Source organism: Oculina patagonica, chromosome 2, assembly GCF_052425735.1.
Source record: "Oculina patagonica isolate OP01 chromosome 2, crgOcupat, whole genome shotgun sequence".
Lineage (NCBI taxonomy): Eukaryota > Metazoa > Cnidaria > Anthozoa > Scleractinia > Oculinidae > Oculina > Oculina patagonica.
In genome coordinates, this window is record NC_135759.1 from 9,614,131 (window position 1) to 9,635,740 (window position 21,610).

At 37.7% G+C, this 21,610-nt stretch overlaps 2 protein-coding genes across 2 annotated transcripts in view; one reads left to right on the forward strand and one right to left on the reverse strand.

Annotated features, from left to right (window-relative positions):
* Positions 1-14,813, forward strand: part of LOC144642984 (glutamate--cysteine ligase catalytic subunit-like) — a 33,917-nt gene extending 19,104 nt beyond the window's left edge. Inside the window, exons 8-19 of the mRNA XM_078502108.1 lie at positions 4,669-4,727; positions 4,824-4,960; positions 5,669-5,743; positions 5,997-6,113; positions 6,696-6,834; positions 7,794-7,909; positions 8,916-9,008; positions 10,251-10,355; positions 11,966-12,047; positions 12,546-12,625; positions 13,087-13,207; positions 14,081-14,813. Of these exons, the coding sequence (XP_078358234.1) occupies positions 4,669-4,727; positions 4,824-4,960; positions 5,669-5,743; positions 5,997-6,113; positions 6,696-6,834; positions 7,794-7,909; positions 8,916-9,008; positions 10,251-10,355; positions 11,966-12,047; positions 12,546-12,625; positions 13,087-13,207; positions 14,081-14,334 (1,378 nt within the window). The 3' untranslated portion in view covers positions 14,335-14,813. The remainder of the gene's footprint in view (positions 1-4,668; positions 4,728-4,823; positions 4,961-5,668; positions 5,744-5,996; positions 6,114-6,695; positions 6,835-7,793; positions 7,910-8,915; positions 9,009-10,250; positions 10,356-11,965; positions 12,048-12,545; positions 12,626-13,086; positions 13,208-14,080) is intronic.
* A 2,180-nt stretch (positions 14,814-16,993) lies between these two features.
* On the reverse strand, positions 16,994-21,122 carry LOC144642973 (uncharacterized). The gene is made up of 5 exons (XM_078502095.1): positions 21,099-21,122; positions 20,432-20,496; positions 19,146-19,509; positions 18,133-18,199; positions 16,994-17,165 (listed from the first exon to the last, which is right to left on the reverse strand). The coding sequence occupies exons 2-4, from the start codon at positions 20,456-20,458 to the stop codon at positions 18,141-18,143; spliced, it is 450 nt and encodes a 149-aa protein (XP_078358221.1). The 5' UTR covers positions 20,459-20,496; positions 21,099-21,122; the 3' UTR covers positions 16,994-17,165; positions 18,133-18,140.
* Positions 21,123-21,610: the final 488 nt, after the last annotated feature.

The following is a 21,610-nucleotide window of genomic DNA, read 5'->3' on the forward strand; positions in this document are numbered from 1 at the left end:
TTAAAGATCCGAAATCCAAGGTGAGTGATAAAATCTACCTGCAGGCCATTTTGCTCTGTAATTCTCGTCTTATTCGTTCTTTGTATAAACTAACGACCCGTAGACGTCTTCTTTCGCTGCGACTCAACAATGCTAAGAGATTCGATTGTTTCCCTAATAAAATGAAGTCTTTACTAGACGATACAAAAACACGTACCGCAAACACAGAGTCTTGTGTCTGAAAAAAGCTGTATAAAAATAGTTGGATAATCAGATTATGCCTTTAATAACAGCGTGATGCCAAAACAAATATCAAAGATCTCTTGTAGATCAACCGTCCATTTTGCATGAAGCACGAAAAGAAATATAATAGGAAGTAAAAGGGAAAATAATTGTGGATAACAACTTAGGCAAATTGTTGTAAACAGAGATTCGTCAGACCTGGGAAAAACGAACGTGAGAACACGCGGTCGGACAGCAAATGAAGATCAGGAAGGATACATAAAATAAAAACAAAGCTTAGTATAGCTACCTCAACAGCACGTGTCACTTTACAAAATCAAGTTCCACTACTGGAAATTGATTTTTAACTTTGGCCTAAAAAAGAGTTGCTGTCCAGGTTGTCGTTTAATCTTGTACAAAACATTTTATCACACGCCAGAAAATGTGTCATGAAACTGGACCAAAGATCTGTTTCCCCTGGCACACAGAAAACTTGTCCCATTGCAAAATATTCTTATAGATTTTTATAGAATTTTCTTTGTCAAGCTGCCATTACAGAAGTTTTCGATGGCTCAAATATTTCTAGCTGTCATGTCAGTGGTGGTATTTTTGAGGTAACCACAAGATTAAGGGTTTCAAAGTTACATGAAAAGCTTTTTTTTAAGAAGGTCTAAAAAAGCCTGGTCTGAATAAGGTTACGGAAGTGGGGTGCTAAAAATATAAGCAAATAAACATGAACGCTGTCAAAACTTGTCGAAGTCACTTTTTTAGCCTGCGTGACCACAGGCAGCCCAAGCTCACGTTTGGAGCGGTCGGTAGGTATAAACAAACTTGTGGTTGCATAACACTAGACCGTTGAGAATTTTTATAAGGCTTTGTATGAGATTTGGGTCAATTTTGCCGTATTTATGCTTAAAATACTGTAAATATACAAAATAAACTTACTTCTGCCATTTGCTGTGTCCTCTTGCCTGTTTTGCGTTTAGAAGTGGTGTTTTAGTCGATTTTTCTCTTTCCTGTTCATTCCTTCTTAAAACGGAGTCAAGGCAGAACACTGGCATAGCGATCGATCCGCCATCGAGCGGCGATTTTTAGCCCGAAAATTGGTCCCAACGGCGTCTTTTCATTTCTCACGTAAAGGTCGTTAGCTCTCCTCCTCCCACGAATCCATAGCTTTGGAAAATCTCAATGCATACCCTTTGAAATAAACCGATTTGCACGACTAATCCATAGGTTTCGGAGGTCTGCAATACCTGTGTAATTCAAAGTCGACACGACCGTTTCAAACTCGGCTTAGCGGCCTGGCCTGGTGTCAAATCCACACACGTCCACGGGAAAAAAGGTAAAAATTACTAAGGATTGCGGCTAAGTAATTTTTACCTTCCCTCCCGAGGACGTGTGTGGATTTGACACCAGGCCAGGCCGCTAAGCCGAGTTTGAAACGGTCGTGTCGACTTTGAATTACACAGGTATTGCAGACCTCCGAAACCTATGGATTAGTCGTGCAAATCGGTTTATTTCAAAGGGTATGCATTGAGATTTTCTAAAGCTGTGGATTCGTGGGAGGAGGAAAGCTAACGACCTTTACGTGAGAAATGAAAAAACGCCGTTGGGACCGATTTTCGGGCTAAAAATCGCCGCTCGATGGCGGATCGATCGCTATGCCAGTGTTCTGCCTTGACTCCGTCTTAAGAAGGAAGGAACAGGAAAGAGAAAAATCGACTAAAACACCACTTCTATACGCAAAACAGGCAAGAGGACACAGCAAATGGCAAAAGTAAGTTTATTTTGTATATTTACAGTATTTTAAACATAAATACGGCAACATCGACCCAAATCCCATACAAAGCCTTATAATATTCTCAACGGTCTAGTGTTATGCAACACCAGTTTGTTTATACCTACCGACCGCTCCAAACGTGAGCTTGGGTTGCCTGTGGCGTGACACGTGCGACGCAAAGGCATAAGCAATTACAATCAAAAATTCAAGCGACTCTCACACGTATAATGAAAACGCAAAGAACGTAAGAATCGCGGCGCAGTCGGGGTCTTTTCCAAGATGGCGGACAAATCACGCTTAGCTGGCCTGCGTCTGCAATGTTCATTAGTGGAAAACGAGCGAATGGAAGCGCAAGCCAGTTATAAGAATAGTTAATTCGCCATTGATCTCTCTGGTATTTTCGCCTGTATTTGTGTTTGCGCTTGCTTTGAGTCGCATGCGTGGGTCAAGCCTTAAAGATGAAAGTCTATCAAAGATCTTACCCAATAGGGAAATTACCACTTACCTGATGTTAGAGAGGCCCTGTTAGGGGGGGTTCAGTTATCCCTTATCCCTTTAATTCGGAGCACGGTTATCCCTTATCCCTAAAAGTATCAACAGTGTTATCCCTAAAAGTCTATGGTGGAGTTTTCACCGTAAATAAAAGTGAAATCTTGCATAAATGTCTCATTAGATGCAATAAATATCTTATTTATGTTTACCTTTAACTATTATAACTGTGATAAATATAACTTGACAGTCCTGCACTTCTCACGGCTTGCGCAACGGTATTAACCATTCTTTGAATATTTTCTTGCTACAAGTTTGGTACTGCTGGGTGGTATAGCGTTACAAAAAGGCAATATTTTTTATTTGTTTTAAGGTACTTAGTTGTAGGGCCTGCTTTCTGCTTTCAAAATTAACTCCCGGCGAGAGTTCTTAAGACTAGGTTTTCTGAGTAACCTCTCTTGATAAGATGTGACTGGAAGTGCTTGATTTTTTCCTCAAATTTTGTTTGAGGGAAAAGGTCAAAACTATTGTACTCAAACAGGACCCACCACTTTTGTCATGCGCTTTTAACACGAGCCTCTGGCTCGGATACAGAGGGCAACCTCATCCCGCGCATGACATTAATAAATTGATTGATTGATTGCAAACAGACAGGTGGTCTCTGCATGTACCCTACCTTTCCCACCTTAAAAGATGGTGTCTTGTTTGCATAACCCCCACTTTATCAGAAGTAGAAACTAAGAATAAGATTGAAACCTCCTTGTGTCATTTCTCCAGCAATACAAGGTTCATGCACACCGAATATGAAGGTCTCAACTTGAATTTTTAGGCCAATACATTTTGTTCATTTGGCTAATCAGACAGGTGGAATATTGCATAGCCGCCTTACCCCTACACAAGGTGGGTCCTCGTCCAGTACACTTGTTATGACAACATTCCTTAGAGGAATTTGGTCAAAGCACTCTTAAGGCCTCCCCTTTGATGAAACCTTCCTTAACTCTTGGTGGGTGACACAAGGAGTAATAAGTTTACTGAAATGTTTCAGTGGGCTTGTAATGGGTGCGTATGTCCAACACTGATTTGTATATGAGTCTTTTGCCTTTGTAAACGCTGGTGTCCAGGAAAGTAGTTTCTGTATCGGAAATTTCAGCCGTGAAAATAATTTTCGGATGCTATGATGATTATTTGCTTGTTCAATGAACTGAGTTGGTGTTGGTGTCTGTTGGTGTTCCAGAGGAAGCAAATGTCATCGATATATCGTTTCCAGGTTTGATTGCGCTTTGCCTCAAAGAATGTCTGTTTCAACTCAGCCCATAAATATATATTGGCAAAAGCGACCGCTATTTTAGTGCCCATGGAAGTTCCGTGTGTTTGTAGGTAATTTTTACCAAAAAACTGGAATGAGTTTTCCTGTAATATGAGCCTGAGAATTGGAATTGGAATCCAACTATTCAAGGCGGGTTGGTGTACCGTGTTTGACAAAGCCATTCATCACCCTGTTTGTAACTGCATGCTGTAACTTCATGATGGCATGATGGTGAGAATAAAAAGCGCACCTGGGAACAGACACACTGCGTGTGGTCACTCACCCCAGGCCATCCGGGACAAAAGCGGTGCTCTTGGTGCAAAGTGATGCTTGAACTAAAAAAAGCAGGAAAAGTGTAAAAAGCACAAGTCGAGTGTGATAAAAACAGAGCCCGGACCTCAAAGAGCTCGTTTTCAATTATCCCTTAAGCTAATCCTGTTATCTCTTATCCCTAGACTATTTTTCCCGTTATCCGTTATCCCTAAAATTATTTTTCCTGTTATCCCTTAACCCAAAAACTCCTAACAGGGCCTCGTTAGAATTTCATTCCAACCCATTCTACGAGACAAAAACAGAAAATCTTTGAACAAACAGAGTTACCGAGCCAATGGGTTTTTAATTGTGCTATCAAAATAAATAAATAAATAAATAAATAAATAACGATAATATGTCTAGTGTGATCAGCGTGAGTTTGGGTGCTTAAGTCGAACTGTTGTTCGCGTATGAAACGTTATCCGCCTCTAACGCAAATAAAAGTATATTTTTCAAGGAATCATTGTTGCTTTTGGCCGAAAAATAACATTAATTTATTCACTAGCAGCGTACATCTTACTATATTATTGTGGCAAATGATCTAATTTTTAGAGAAGAAAAATCATTTGTCTTTATTTAGCTCCATGACCAGAAATATAAAAGAGCGAAGGGGCTCCAAAGTTGTCATCAATGTTCCAAGTAAGTTACGACGTGTACGTCCATGTAATACATTCAAGTTTTTTATGTAGATGTCTTGTGGAGATTTGTTGATTTTGATTTGTTTATTAATGACAGTTTTCAAGGATGTGAACACTCCATCCCCATTCATCGAAACATTCACTGATGTTGATGAAGAAAGTGTCAAGGCTGCCTTGCCAGATCACATCTATATGGACAGCGTCGGTTGTGGGTTGGGAATGAGCTGCCTTCAGGTAATGTATAGCCTGCGTTGCAGACGAACGAAACCCCGGCGCAGGCTAGTAATGTACGGCTGGTGCACATTATCTTAAGAAGAAAAAAGAAAAAGAAAATACATGATTTTATCGAAGATTAACTAGATTTGCCATGTTTGAAGATTCTGTAAACTGTTTCGCGCATGCCGGTTAGTGCTGCATACTTGTATGTACGTTTTCCACGCATAAATTTTGAGGTCAATTAAATCAACTTTAAATGGTCTCCTTCTGAATACTTTGATATCGCTTGTTGTTGAGATCACTTCGTGTGTGTTTACGTAAAGAATTATTCTTTAAAAAAATCGGTATATTCACTTCGATTTTAAAGAATAAATGTTAATTAAAACAACAGGGTGTCTCTGTTGAAGGCCTATACACTAATGTTTGTCCACGAAAAAAAAAATGTTAGCCTTAGTAAACATTCGAGAGCAAATATATATGCTGTTTTTTAACCCATAGAACAATGATATAACCACCTAATTTTTCTTAATAGCTTAACTCTGAATTCCACTATAGCCGCATAACAATCAGTATTAAGTATTGGTCCTAACACGATGGACCAGTTGACAAAATCTGGGAATACAAAACAAGAATAGTTTAGTTGGTATTCTCTATAAAACGCTCTAAGCTATATAATATTGTAAAAATATTACAAATGCACTCTTTTTTGTTTTTTAAAAATTTAAGGCGACTTTTCAGGCTTGCAATATCAGCGAAGCAAGGTTTTTGTACGATCAACTGGCAGCAATCAGTCCTATCGTTGTGAGTACACGTTAGATAAAAAATAAATTAATAATTATCATAAGAATAATATTTTAATAATGACAATGATAATGATTAGAATTACAATTAATATAATTATAATTATAGTTATTATAATTATTATTAATTATAGTTATTATAATTATAATTATTATTTTAATTATGATTATAATTTTAATGTGCTCTTAAGAACTTTTTTTATTCCAAAGATAGTATATTTCTATGCTTATTTTATGTGTTTTGTTTTGTAAAGATGGCTCTGTCTGCAGGCACTCCCATAATTCGTGGATACCTGGCAGATACGGATTGCCGTTGGAGTGTGATATCTGCGGCAATGGATGATCGAACTCCTGAGGAGAGAGGGCTTGAGGCGAGTAAAAAAGAAGCAAATATTGTTCTGAACGGTGATCTATTTTGACATACTGCCTAATTACGCCAATGTAGGGAATCAGTTGCAAAATGTTAAATCAAGTCATGATCACAAGTGAGCAAATGAGGCTTACTTACTTTTTATAACGTTTCCGCGTTCAACTTTCCCGATAACCCGTAAAAAAAAGCAAAATAAATTAGAAGGCGAATGTCAATCAGGAGTCAAATTTTGCTTGGTACCACATTTGCCATTTTCCCACAAGCAGCATTTTTCACTACCTCTAGTTTGAGGCATTTGGAGAAGCATTTGGAAAGTTTGCCCTCTGGTAAAGGTCACTTTTTAATAAAACTGGAATTTCACAATGGAAGTCAGGGAGAATATACCGAATATGACAAAATCGCAGCGAATAAATTTGGAAAATAATTACAAAAAACGAAACGAAGATAAAACTGACATCCAAAGGCTTTTAAGTTAAAGCTTGTAATTGCTATGGCAGGATATATGCGTACTGTGTATATATGATGTACAATTAAAAAAAGGCAAAAATCACTTCTTTTCTGTTTTGTTTGTTTGCTTTTGCAGCCTTTGAAGGAAAATAGATTTGTCATTCCAAAGTCACGATATGATTCAATCAGTACATATTTGTCGCCTGAGGGAAATATGTACAACGACATTGACTTGGTTTACGATAAGGAAATCTGTAAGCAGCTTATGGATGCTGGTAAGTCATATCTCTCAAAAAACGTGTACTGTAGTCCCGGGGGGGGGGGGGGGGATACGCCCATAAATGGCCTATATAGGTATGTGCTGCGGGATAGGGTATGGTTTTTTAAGGTTCTCAGTCCTTAAATAGGGTATCATATTTGTTCCTTTTGGCATTTTGTTTCCGCTGTGATCCTTAGATAGGGTACCTAAATTCTAACAGCTTTAATAAACGCCCGGTTATTTGAAAAAAAAAAATGGCATCTTAAAACCAAACAATCCGTTCAAGTATGTGAAACGGTGAGCGCGCCCTCCATTCTATAAGGGATGGCAAGTGGTCCTGCAAAAAATGCGACTCTCGCAAATTTTTTACCATATTTCAGTCGTCTCGAATTCTTAGGAGGCCTCGTCGGAGTTGCAATTTCTTTTTCAAGGCTAAGAAAGTATTGGACACACAGAAAACCTAACGACATCCTCGTCGTCTCGCAAAGTCTTGCATACACCATTCGACAACCCTGTATATGGTAAAGATAAAAAACCATGTCCAATTCAAATATATTTTTTTTGATGGAAATGCCTATTTTTAATTGGAAAATTTCTTTGAATGACTGCATTGTTCATGTGTGACATTCTTGTTGAATTTGGGAATAAATTATGTTACTTTTAAGTGTACTGCGTTTTTATTTTAATAGGGCACTTAACTAATTATTTGTGCCCCTTGATAGGGCACAAAGTCTACCTCCGTGTCTAATCTGAATATAACTCAGCCAAGACATAGGTTGCCTCTTTTGTTAGTTACACACTCCATTGTTTAGGGGCTTCTGATGCTAAGTAAAACATTCAGAGATGAATTATATTAAATGTTTTAAAAACGTTGCGGTAAGACTAAATTCAAAATCGTGTTTTTCTGTTTTGTCCTTATATTTCGAATCCATAAACGCGTGTTTCTCAGTTTCTATGTTTTTTTTTTAATATCAGGCATGGACGAACAGTTAGCTCGCCATTTCGCTCATTTGTTCATCCGAGACCCTGTGACTTCGTTGTTCCGTGAGGACATTTATGAAGACGATGAGCAGAACTCGACTCACTTTGAGGTAAACTAAAGAGCAGTAATGTGGTTAAGCTGTCAAGCCACCTTTGTTTTCAAATCAGAACATTTACTTCACGAACATCAAAATCATAACCTTTATTGGGCCAAACAATAGCAAAGATCAAGAACCTCTTTTCGCCCCCTAAGAGGGCGATCTTTGCTGTCGTCACTGTCTACATTTTGCCTCATTAGTATACGACTTTGTGTAGAGAAGGCATCATGCTATATACAAAGTGATTCATGTGAAACTTAATTATCGGCGAAAGTTTTCAGCTCTATGTGTGCAATATTCAAAGAGATCTGATTAGGCGTTTAATAACAGCAAAATTTCAGTGTGACGAAAGAGTTAATGACCCCATACATTTTCTGTAAAATATCGAGTTTTCAAACCTGCGTCACAAAAAAAGTTTTAAATACATCAGAGAAAGTCAATACAGTGGAACCCCGATATAACGATATGCCAAGGGAGCAGTAAATTTATATCGTTATATCGAGGAATCGTTATATCGAAGTTCCCGATATAACGATATCGCCGTAAAATAAACGAAAATATCGTTATATCGGGGTGAACCAAACATATACTTTTTTACTGGATGAAGAGGCTTAAAATACAGTGTCATTAATTATATATTGTCGTATATCATCGTACAAAAGACTTGCAAAGCTATTGTCAGAAACGTTAGAGATAACCCCCTTTACTATTATGTTATTGTAGTAAATTCAATATTTTGCTTTAATTGTGACTGTAAACTGAAAATATCGTTATATCGGGGAAGATTTCACGTTCGGTGCGCTAAATTTCCATCGTTATATCGGGAATATCGTTATATCGAAGATTGTTATATCGGGGTTCCACTGTAACACCATGGCACTTTGAATAATCAGAATTGATATTGTGATAGCTCAATAGGAAAGTGAAGCGCTTATGCTAATGAGACAAATAAAGTAAAAACGATGACCCTATTGCAGCTCATGCTATTGGAACGCACTTTCCTTGTTTTATTTATCAGAACATCCAGTCCAGTAACTGGCAGACCATGCGCTTCAAACCTCCTCCTCTCAATTCGTCCATCGGATGGAGGGTGGAGTTCAGGTCCACTGATGTAAGTCACTGCCCTTGCTAACGCTAAGATATTTGAACTCACAATACTTTTTTTTTAATTTCTGGCTTCCACTTCCAGCTGGTTTAAATCAAGCTCTTTTTAATTTTTTTTATGTTTAGAAAGTGGCTACTGACGACCACTGCTTTTGTCAACTGATAAAGGCTATTCATAGTAGCTTATGTAGGCAGCACGCCAACTGGGCTTAAGTACTGACGTTCATTAAGATGATTAACTTGTGCACGCGATGTTATTAATAAGACTATAAGTATTGAAAATTGAAGTCTGGCGCAAAATCAACTGCACTAGAATTTTATAAGCAATGGTTTTGATAAACACAGGCAACGACGTTTCGGAGTCGTCATGACACCATTTTCAAGCTCAAAAATGAATACCACCGTCCGTTGTTTTGTTAGTTCAAAGACCGAAGATCGACAACCAATACCAGCCACTGGTGAGAGTCCAACAGTTCGAATAGTACTACCCTTCAAAGATCAGGATTCTGCAGATTTTGTACGGAAACAACTCAACGACCTAAGCCATAAAACGCGCACAGTCATTCAACCAGTTTTTGTTAGCAACAAAATCGAACAAAAGCTTAAAGTACAAAAGAAAAAAAACACCTATTGTAAACAAGCAGTGTGTTGTATATAGATTTCAATGCGACTTGTGTGATGCAAGTTATGTAGGATATACACTGAGGCATTTACATCAACGTGTGGACGAGCACAAGAACAAAACATCATCTATTGGCAAGCATTATAGAGACAAACACTGTATTGTTTCAAAAGACCTTGACAAACAGTTTCATGTCATCAAGAAGTGCAAGAATAAGTTTGATTGTTTAGTGCATGAAATGCTAGTTATCAGAGAATTGTCACCATCTCTAAATGTCCAATCAGACTCAATCCGAGCCAAACTATTTGCGTGACATTGCATATTTTATTATGTTAATCTTAAGCGAAGTTTTTCTGACAGTTTATTCTTTTCATTTTTGAACTTGAAAATGGTGTCATGACGACTCCGAAACGTCGTTCGTTATTATCGTTTACTTTTACTTGACTAGAATTTTAAACATGTAAAGTGGCCGGAGATATCTATCGGGCTGAAAGGTCCTTTATTTTAAATTGCGTTTTTGAACATCAGAACCTAAATCAATTTTTAAGAAACTCTACTTACACAAAAGAGTTAAAACAGATCTAAATTGTTCAATGATATCATGTTTCTTTTTCTTTTTTTCCCAAGGTACAACTGACGGACTTCGAGAATGCAGCTTATGTGACATTCATCGTTCTCCTTTCAAGAGTCATTTTATCGTTGGACATCAACCTACTTATTCCTTTATCCAAGGTGAAAAAAAAAAGTATAGAGCGAGAGTGAGTGACAGAGCGGTTTGTCTTCTTTTTTGGTCATCGAAATGACCTTGGCAGCTTTTCCTTTGGTCGCTGATAAAATAGTTTTAAAATTACTCTAATACTTGTTCTTAGATGATACACAACATTTAAGACGCTATTTTGTACGGTACTGGTTGAACCCTCGGACGTACAAGCAAACTCATACCCCCATCATCGTACAAGGGGGGGTTGATGGAACCCCTCCCCGGAGTTTTCGTTATATTAAGGCGTAGCAAAACTATTTTGCTCTGAGAAGAAAGCCCTTAGCTTACTCTACAAGATGACATAGTTTTAATTGGCTGTGACGTCATATCATGTCACGTGACGTCATAAGAGCCGCCATCTTGGATCCGCCATCTTGGATTTCAACATTTTTTTACAAAGTCACAAAATAACGGAAATTGATGCAAAATCAAGCTAGAATGCTTATGGATTGTAAAAATAAACAAATCTTGCACTTCTGTTTTAAAAAACTAGAAAAAATCAAGAAAAATGTTAAAAATGACGATTACGTCCGAGGGTTAACTAAGGATTCATCAAGGTTCCTGGTGGTGAGCTAGGGAAGGCAAGTGTCAGTAATGTTGTACCGTACAAATTACACGACCAAATTTCATTGGTCATGCCATAAATGCACCACAGGGGAAGCCTTCAAGATTAAGAACACGATTTTTTTTTAAAGGCAGGCTGGAATCGATTGATCGATAATGGCGCGTGCGGTAACTCTTTCGCCAGCATCATTAGAGCTAAAGGGAAATTAGTGTGTTGAAAGAGCTTAGGGGTAATTAGTGTGTTCAACTTTGTTAATAACAAGCGGCATTATCTATTAAGCATATTAATTGAAAACTAAGACGATTTTCACGAAAAAATGTTATTCAAATTCACAATAATTTTAATACATTTTGTTTCGACCTTGTTCTCTTACTAATTGTGTTCGAAGTGTCCAATTACTATAAAAGATATTTAAACATTCATTGACTCGTTTTGCACAGTAAAACTCAAAAAAATATCAGAAGGTAAAACGTATGTGCTGCCATCACGGCCAATGATTGGCAGGACGTCCGCGCGATAAAACTAGTAAATTAACCCAATTCAATGTGAGATAATTAAACACAAGGCCGTAGAAAGGGGGGGGGGGGGGGGTGTTGGGGAGGGGGGTACGACGGGTGCGTCCGAGCCCAGCCACGGGCCACAAATGTCCGCCTTATTGGGGAGTGAGGGTTAAAATGTTTCTCAGGATGCAGGAAATGTGAATTTAAGCAACTTGATTTTTCAAAATTTCCCGAGGGAGAATACTCTTGGACCCCCGAGACGCTCATCCTGTCTATTCTTGGGGTTTTATAATTGGAAGGCTGAACACGTCATCTTCAATTTATGGTCTCGCTACGTGTTGTATAGATGTTATATTTCGAAGAATATCTGTACTTGTACATCATAGTACTTTTTTTTCGCTAAATGTAATAAGCGTAACTTTTAATAAGTAATTTTGTAGCAGTTTGTTCTTTTTTTCTTGAAAATACATGGCTTCTTACGTACATGGCTGCTTACGTCAATTGCAACGTACTATAGGTGGATGCCAATATGGTCAATGCTCAGAAGAGAGATGCTGTCCGCAAGGAAAAGTTTTATTTTAGAAAGAATTTAAAGAAATGTGAGTTGATGTTCCCAGGTTAATTGTATTGTAGCTGAAATTCAACATTTCAACTTAAACGGGGAAGGGGCATATCTATAATCTTAGGCAAAAGTAGTTGACACATTGACCTTGCTTTGCAGTTTTTTCTGACAAATTAATTACTTGTCATTAATTTTTATCACACTCTGCTAAAATGGCCCCTCTCCCCATTCAATGTTGTCTGATTGTAGTAAAGGGATCCCAAAAACAACTACAACATTGGTAGTAGGAGGAGGGGGTTGGAAAAATGGGGCGAAAGGGTCTAATATGATAATGTGTCAACACTTTTGTCACTTATTGTAAAATACAATCTCTTCAGTGGCTCATTATTGACAAGAATTCACTAGAAGTGATGTGACGTTTTTTTGGTTTTGTTTCTTTGTTTTTCCTTTTTGAATTGCAAATATAAATTAAAATGCCGATTGCATCTGTTCATTGTTGTGTATATGCTATGTACACTTTTCTTTTCATCCCAAGCCTTTATTGTGACTGATTCCTACTCAGACTGTGACGACGAGTTTAAGCTAATGTCAATAGACACGATTATTAACGGAAAGGTGAGTAAGTAAGTAAGTAAAAACTTTATTTCAGTGTCTATGTTTTCAGCCCTTGTGCATGGGCTAATTAGGGACACCAAATAAAATACCTAAAATCTATTAATAATACTAAATTTATTTAAAATACTTAACTAAAAACAAATATGGAAAGGAATTATTTTTGTTTTATCTTATCTTTTGGGGAGCCTGCTTTAGTTGCTTTGTCCGTATCATGACCAACCTTTATGATTTAATTATTATATTTGGGAAGTTTCTACGTTATTAAATGAAGGACTCTTATGTTAAGGTCAACAGCCATAGTTTTTTTTTTTCAAAAATGACAATAGTGAAGTGATATTGCATCCATCAAAATTTTACTTTTTCATTTTTGTTTTGTTTTGTTTTTGTTTTTGTTTTTTGTTTTTTTCTGGTCTATCGTGTATTTTCTGTGGCATTCGACCTATCGTTTATTATTATTTTAGGATGGTGAATTTCCCGGCCTGATACCGCTGATCCAAAGTTACCTAGGCAACGTTGACATTGACATTGAAACACTCTGCACCATTTCCCAGTACTTGGAACTAATCTCGAGGAGGGCATCCGGTGAGTAAGTAAGTAAGTAAGTAAGTATGACTTTATTTAACGAGGGTGACACCTGACAGTAATCAAACTGATAAACTTGTGGCCCTCATAAAAATATAATCGTAACTAAAAGACTTTGAGGTGAAGGGCAATAAGTGAAAGAAACGAGTGACATGGCCTGTTGATCTATTCAAAATTGATGCATTTGAAATCTGGTTTAATTTACTAACAATGAATCGATAATAAGGGCCTGTTTACATGATTCCGGAATGACTTTCATTCCGGAACGAGTTCATTCCATCCCCATACATTTCTCTGTATCTGTCTACATGATACCGAGACGAAAGTCAAGTCATTCCGGAATGAGTTCATTCCGGTTTTCATTCCGGAATGAAAGTTTCGTTCTGGGATGACATTTCATTCTGGTATCATGTAAACATAGAACGAATTGCGTTCTGAGATGAACTCGCAACTTGTTGAACCGCATACGGAGTCCACAGTTCGAATTCAGAGCGAAAAAACGTAATAGCATTTTCTGTTTAGCCCAATGAATGGTCAAATTACTCGTCAAAACTGCAGATACGGCACAAAAACATGTTTGCGCGAAACATGCGCCATCTTGTTTTGATCTCGCGCGAAACATGCGCCACCTTGTTTTGATCTCGCGCGGAAATCGTGCACGTGAAAATGCCTTTGGTTGAACCGGTCGACTCTGTCATGTTAATGCAGAATGAATTTCATTCCGGAACGAGTTTCGTTCCGGAATGAAAGTCATTCCGAAATCATGTAAACAGGCCCTTAGAAACAGGGTTGTTGTGTGTTAAGAAAACACCATTGACTACATCAATAGATAGTGATAATACGTAACTCGCACCTTTTTCGTATGTGCATTAGGTGAACTGCTTACAACAGCGCAGTGGATTCGCGTATTCGTGGAGGCACATCCGGACTACAAAAAAGATTCGGTTGTTGGAGAAACGATATGTTATGATCTGATGAATACTTTTGATCGTATTGGTCGAGGAGAAATGGGGGCTCCAAAACTTTTCGGAAAACCCATGTCGAAAACAAGTGATATTCTGCTGAAGAACTTCCAGAAGACAGAAAGGGGGATGATAATGGGAATGAGCCTACTTTACCAGGCTTAGTGTTGCTGTTTTTTTTTTCTTTTTCTTATATTTTCTTTTTGCTTTTTGTGTTAAATTAAACTCTAAGCTAAACAGCAAGCACAAGAAAAGAGCTCCGATTTCAGTAGCAAAGCCACAACGATCGACAAGCTTCCTAACGCTCGGAGGCACAGGGACATTATTACCACCACCGTGAAAGTGATTTACATTTAATAGGAAAAATAGTAGAAAAACTTTGAAAACGAAAAAAACAAAAAAACTCTGGTGGGAGAGACTAACATGATTTATTTAAATCTCTTGGTGAGGTCAGACGGTTGTTAGCTGCAAATATTTGTAATTTGGTTTTGATACATTTTCTTCGTGTTATATAGGCATCTTTTTGCACTTGGCGTTTTTTTTAGAAAAGAATTGTATCATACGGCAATGAATTAATTTTAACCTCAGGACACTCACTTTTTAATGGATATTAAGTGCTTTTTGGCACCTATTATTTTTCTTCATTTTGGGTTTGGTTTATTTTGTTTGCTCTTTTGCACGTTAAATATACATCATGGCTGTATTAATAAAATGGTGAAAAAATACTTAAACTTATTAGTAGCATCGTTTCTTTATTGCTATTACATCGACTGGGATCACGATCACGTTCTTATAAAGAAAAGCGGAATCGGATTCTCACTTCGATTCTCACCGCGCGCGGTCGCTTCAGGTATAGCCACATGTTCAGTATGAAAATCCTAAAACAAATCCCATACATTCATTTTGCCCTGTTATTAGGTACCTTGATATTGAACATATTAACTTCACTAGACTGAACAACGAGTATGATCAGTGGTTAATTAATATAAATAGTTCAAAAACTGTAAACACAAGTTATGATTGAAAGTTATCCAAGGTGAAGGCAGATTATATTGATAGGGGGTACCATCGGCCGAAGTTTTTGTTAATACCTTGCCGTCGATTGTCCATACACTTAAAAAAATTCCATCACGTTTCATCTTGTTGGCCGTTCCGACGATGGGAGATGTTGGGTTACGTTTTTTTTTTTTTTTTTTTTTTGTTAAATTTAATTCTAAACTAAACTGCAAATGGGCTTTAAACACCTAATTCTAAAACTCTCGTAGTGCATTTTATAAATGCTATAATTAGTATTCCAGTAAAATAAAAAATAAAACGCGTACAGATGGCGACAATATCCACAAGCCGTCACGTATTAGTCAGAGATAAACCACATGTGAATTTCGGCGCTCAACGGAAGACTGAAAGTGACCTTTGGAGCTTATCTAACAAAAAGTCCCAATTCCCAATATATGGCCGATTATTTCGCAATTTCGCAGGATAATTGTTAAATATGACTTAATGATCATGTGATTTCTATTTGCGTTTCATTACGTCGATTTGTCATAAAGATGCTCCGAATGGGGTCACCACCTTATCTTGGTGGAGCGGTTTGTGTGTGTCAATGATCCCATGAGCTATGTCGGCTGGAGTCTTGTACTCCTGGTAGGGCCACCCATGCCGAACAGGTCGAAGGGTAGAGACCAGACAAAGAGTGAACCCCGGGTCCTCCAGGTTGGTGGTTGGGCGTAGGGTTAACAACCCTACGCCATAAAAACAGAATTGTTACAGAAACTCGAAACGTGGACAATGATACAACACTAGCTGGGGGTGACACTGCTGGGGCTGCGATGATGCGATGCTCTTGGGTCAAAGACAGTGGGAAGCCCAAAGGCCGATGGGCCCCATGGTATCCCCCAAGCAACAGACGACCATCGGTTGCTGGAATGTGAGGACCATGGCAGAAACAACACGGGCAGGGCAGGTAGCAAAGAGCAAGCTGGGAAGTAGCCAAAGCGGTGGCACGGAAGATGGAGTGTTGGTCAGAAAGCGTGACGGCCTTATGCGCCTACTGGAACGAAGAGATTTGTTGATGATGATTGGGGAATTGGGGACGACGGTTACTTTAATCTAGCTCTTGCACTCTGTGCTTTTTGGAGTTGCATTGCAATGTCGGTTGACATTTTCTTTAAGGGAAGCCCTTTTCTTTTTGCTTTTCAAGGAATGCCAGAAAAAAAATGCAGACATAAATGCCAACGCACGGTTTACTTAAGGTCTCCGCACACGTGAGGACATGTCGCAGGGACATTTTGCAGCAACATGTAACAGCGAAAAAATTATGTGTTGTTCACACGGAGGTGACAATATAGCAGGGACGATTTTTGCGGCAGTTTTGTCCCTGCGACATGTTGAACGGATTTAAACTCGATGGACTGCGTGCACCATGTTGCAGGGACAAAATGTTGCAAGAATTCGTTTTGTACGCGCCAAAAATATCAGCACACACAAGGGGACATGTCGCTGCGACATGTCCCCGCTACATTTTCTTGCATGTGTACACACTGTGATTTTGTAGCTGCTACATGTCTGCGCTACACGTCCCTGCTACATGTCCTCTCAGTGTGAACAACACATAATTTTGTCGCTGCTTCACGTCGCTGCGACATTTCCCTGCGTCTTGACTGCACGTCTACGGAGACCGTTAAGGACAGGAGAGGATGATGGGGAAATGTATTAAAGGAGGGAAAATGGAAACTTAAGAGTAAAAAGAACAAATAGAAATATTGAGAAAAATAAGGCTTACCAATTAGCAACTCAAAACATACCAGTACTTATTATAGCCTGTTTATTGTAATTCACTTCATCGTATTAAGTCACATTTATCCATGGATAAATCCATTATAGACGTTTGTTTTGGAGACATCAGTTACTTTCAAACTAAGACTTTGAGTCATCTACGTATAATATTTAGCTTTTGTGTTCTCCGGCTCTGTCCAGATCAATCTAGCATATGAGACCTTAAAGAAATTGAAAACAAATGAAATGTTACTCGATTAAATTGAATAGTTTTGGATTAAAATCTATAAAATTAAGTATAAATTATCAACGTCATCGTCATCATCATTATCACTCTCTTCGTCATCGTCATTATTATCATCATTATTAATCGTTTATTTATTAACTGAAATACAATATCGGTAATAGGGCTAGTTTACTTTTTTTTTCTTATTTTAGGCTAAGAAAGGGAGTCACAGGGTGGGGGAGGGGTGTGATCAAAACGCACATACTGAGTACTTGCAATACTTGCTTCGATTTGGTACGGCAACAGAGTGTTTTATTCAGACCGGGGAGGGGGGGCTTTTGAGGCCCACGCTGAATTTGAACGCTTATAACTTTCTCAAGATTTAACCAAACCCTGCCAAACTTTGTGAGTTTATCTAAAATTTATCTGGGAATAATTTGGTAGGATAAGATGTTGTGTCAGGAACTTGACATTACCATGGCAACGGCAGTTTGATAGGCATGTTTTCCCAAATTTGTAATTTTCGTGTTTATATTAATGAAAATTGACTTAAATGCAATTAATTTTTTTACCTTTCTACGGTTTTTAAGCACAGTTTTATTGTTTTTGTGTACTTTGAAGTAAATTTGGGTGGTTTTCTGGCATTTTGGAAAAATTTTGAAATCCAAGATGGCGACTGTTTTGACATCATAATGTAATTTTCACGTGATGTGACTTTATCATCCCACGTGACGTATACCAAAAGATAGATGTTTGGACATACAATGCATCCTATAAGTTTTATTGTGATTGCTTAAATATTCTGGAAGTTACATAAGGGGGGGGGGGCCTCCGAAGCGCCCCCCTCCCCTTCCCCCCGGTCAGAGAAGGTCCAAAAAAAGCCCGGACTGAATAGGGTTAAGGTAGATGTCATAACTTGGCTTCATGATCAACAAACCAACATTCCTGTTTGTTATACGCACCTGTTATTTTAGATGTGACTGGATAACAGCTTGGCCAACTTCGCTTTCCTACTTTTCACCTTATTACCTTAACATTAATTAATTAATAACAATCCAATGAACAACAACAACAAAAACAATAAAAACTTATAAATAAAAAAGACCGACAAACAATCGCAATCCATTGTATTTTCCTTTACCACTTTCCAAAAGTTTGTGTTTTGTTTGGATTCTGCTTTTATTTACGTGACGAAGAATGCCGACTTATTTTACTATTATATATTAGGATTGAAATAAATTCGACATTTAAAATCACCCTTTTCAACTCCGCTAACAATGCAACATGCAAATTGTTCGACATACTCCCATAAGGTTAGATAGCACTAGTTACGATAATTTGTTTAACCATGAAGATATTTTCGCCTATCATCAGGTATTTTTATTGTATTTTACTCTCTGTCGTGGGTATGGGATTTGACGATCTTAGTGGAATTTGGGTGGCAATTAGTTGGTGATTACTGTTGGTCCTGTTGTAAGTTCGAATGAGTGATTGCCAATTGGTTTGCCTTGGAGAGGGCCTAAAGGTTGCGCTCTTCCACTTAAGTAATTGCGGGTTTAAAAACTAAAATTAAATAAATATCGAGCATTGAGCGGTTGTCATGAAAAAAAATCTTCATCTCGATAGAGGATTGAAGTACGCACAAAAATGCCATGACACAGTTAGAATATAGAAAATAACTACCAGATTGGACTTTTCTTTTCGTGAAAACTTATATCGATAGAAAGTGTCCAAATCTTTCTTTACACTTTGCTGTGTGAGTTTTTAAATTTACATTTTTCTCTTGTGCAACGATTAGTACATCATATTTTCTTTCTAGCAAAGCCAATAGACGGTAAGATCAATTTTTCTCGCTATCAAGTGAAAATCGCTTTAACATTCAGCTGATTGTAAATTTAGACGGACATAACGTAAAAATTTCTCTCGACCACTGACATTGCAAAATATCCAGCTATCATCCATCCTATCTTCTTACCTGCCACGTGGTGGTGGTTTTTGAAGAATTTCGCCTCGTCGTTAGATGGAGCATTGCAACCATCGCCTTCACAACAAGTGTTATGACAGTCTGAAAAACTCAGATCCCATTCGGCCATAACAGTTCCCAAGTGGTCACAAGGGCTTTGGTCACAATCAGTGGACGATCTTGCACAGTTCCTATTGACATTGTTGGTGTCGTAGTCTGTTTTGTAGGTCATTATAGCGCACCTGTCGGCGTCTGATTCGCATTCCACTGTTTCATCTCTTCCATAACAATCTGTGCCATCACAAAGTTGCCGGTAGCACTTTATGCTCAAAGCGGGTTGAATGACTGCGAGTAAGCCGCACAGAAGCCAGACGAACTGTAAGGAGCAACGGCAAGGAGAATCAGAATAGCAGTAAAAAGCGAAATCAAGCAATCTTTAAAGAATGGGGACCTTCTGAGATCTTTTTAGACCGAACGTTTTTTTTTTTTAATTTTCTGTGATTGTAACTGTTAAGCGAAGTCTGAGACAATTTACCAAATTAACACGCGAAGCAACTCGTTGAAGATTAAACGGATGTGTGATAATCGAACAACACATGCTTAATTATTGGAAAAAACCCTTTAATTTCAATCTGAATTATGTTAAAAACAAATAACTTCATCGCTGTGTATTGAAACATTACTTTCAATGGAGCTTTTTTAAAAATATCAACTTGAAAATGTGGTACCATTTTGTGTTTTGCAAAGTCTATTATCTGAACTTAATTAATAGTAAGTAAATAGAGGAAGACGCACAGCAAGAAAAAAACATCCTTCGGTGGGACGCGTACCCACAAAATGCTATGGACAGATGACCAACTTACTTACTCCCCTTCATCTGTTGGAAAGTTCGTTTAAATATCGACTACATTTTTCTGTGCTCTAAACTTTTAAAGACCAAAGTTATGACGTGATGAAATGTTCAAAACTTAATTGAGCCCACAAGCCACAGGTGAGTGGTTTCATCGGAAAGGTTTGGATATTTTTGGCGATATTTTAATCAGGGTGAAGATTATGGAAAAATTCGGTTGATTTTTTGCCGTAACAAAAGACAAAGAAAACCTCACCGGCAAAATAGGGAAACTCAGTGCAAAAATTGCATGCTCGATTGACAGCTTGTGAGATCACTTGACGTGTGAGTCAGAAATTAATTTAGCCCTTAATATCTTAATTTACAAATTACACTTATACAGTTTAAAAACAAAAGTGACAGAAGATCAACAAATCCAGGTATAACGGTACATGACAAACTTACTTACCTTGAAAAGTGGGACGTTCAAAGTCATTTTAAAACGTCGGGTTGTACTTGTTTCTCGTGAAAACACTGTAAGTAAGAGTAGGGATGTGTGCAATATATTCAAACAGGAACATAAGACTCTTATGATATCAAAGAACCAATAGAGCAAAAAAAAAAAAAAACTAGATACAAAAAGTAAAAAAAAATAAGTCTTGATTGCCAAATTGATATCGCCAATATCACGTAAAAATAGAATTGAAGGAATCGCTGTAAGACTTTTTAGAAGTATTTAATAAATGAAACGGAAAAACGCTTCCTTTCTCCATGAGGTTATTTGTTACATTTTCGTGGATGCCTCGTCGATATTATCGAAACTTTTATATCAATGTCTTAGCTCCAACACCTTAACCTTTACAATGTTCTCTCCTGTGACTAAAATCCCCGCATTACTGTTTTAAAACAATATTGAACAAAGTGTCTTCGTGTACTTGGATAAATGTTCTACGTTCGAATTCCCTACCTTAATTTCTCGCAAAGTCGAGTTTTCGATGAATAAATAAGTTTGCCTTATTTTACAGTAAATAAATAAGAACTGTGTTAGTCTGTCAAACTCCTCACTCGAAATCATATCTATGAGTTTTTTACGTCAGAAACAAAGATAGACTATATGGAAAAAATTAAATACTAACCTTCTTTAGAACGGATCCGACGAGATCAACGGAAAGAATGAATATAAATGCATTGCCTTGTCGATATTTATTGGCATATTTCGCCACTGGCACCTCTAGGCACATAAAATATTCAAAGAATAAAAGCTAAAAGCTTGCATGGTACACCCTTTTATGTCTTAAGGCTAACTTAAAAAAATATTTTTTTTTGGTCTAGATCTGTCTGTGAAACGTGTAGTTAGTTATACTTACATTTTAAGATATTTAAATTGCACCTTGAAGAACGAAACGGAATGAGATTGACGGAAAAATACATTGAAATACATTATCCTGCACGGTGACCGTGATTATAACTACATTCCCCCATCGTCACGTCAGACTCTTGAGAGACGAAACCCTCAAGCGATAAAAGCTAAAAGCTCGTGTTTTATCAGCCTTCAGGTGCCCTTTACGTCTCAAGCTAACTAAAGATATATTTTGGTTTTATTCAGATTTATTAGTAAAATGATTTTTATTAGTGTCGTTTAGAAAAA

What these genes read in the sequence shown, in the direction of transcription:
- LOC144642973 (XM_078502095.1), bottom strand. Translation starts at nt 20,458, where the DNA reads ATGACTTTGAACGTCCCACTTTTCAAG. An exon ending in TGAACGTCCCACTTTTCAAG is followed by an intron (nt 19,510 to 20,431) that starts GTAAGTAAGTTT and finishes TGCTCCTTACAG; the next exon opens with TTCGTCTGGCTTCTGTGCGG. An exon ending in AAACCACCACCACGTGGCAG is followed by an intron (nt 18,200 to 19,145) that starts GTAAGAAGATAG and finishes ATTAATGTTAAG; the next exon opens with GTAATAAGGTGAAAAGTAGG.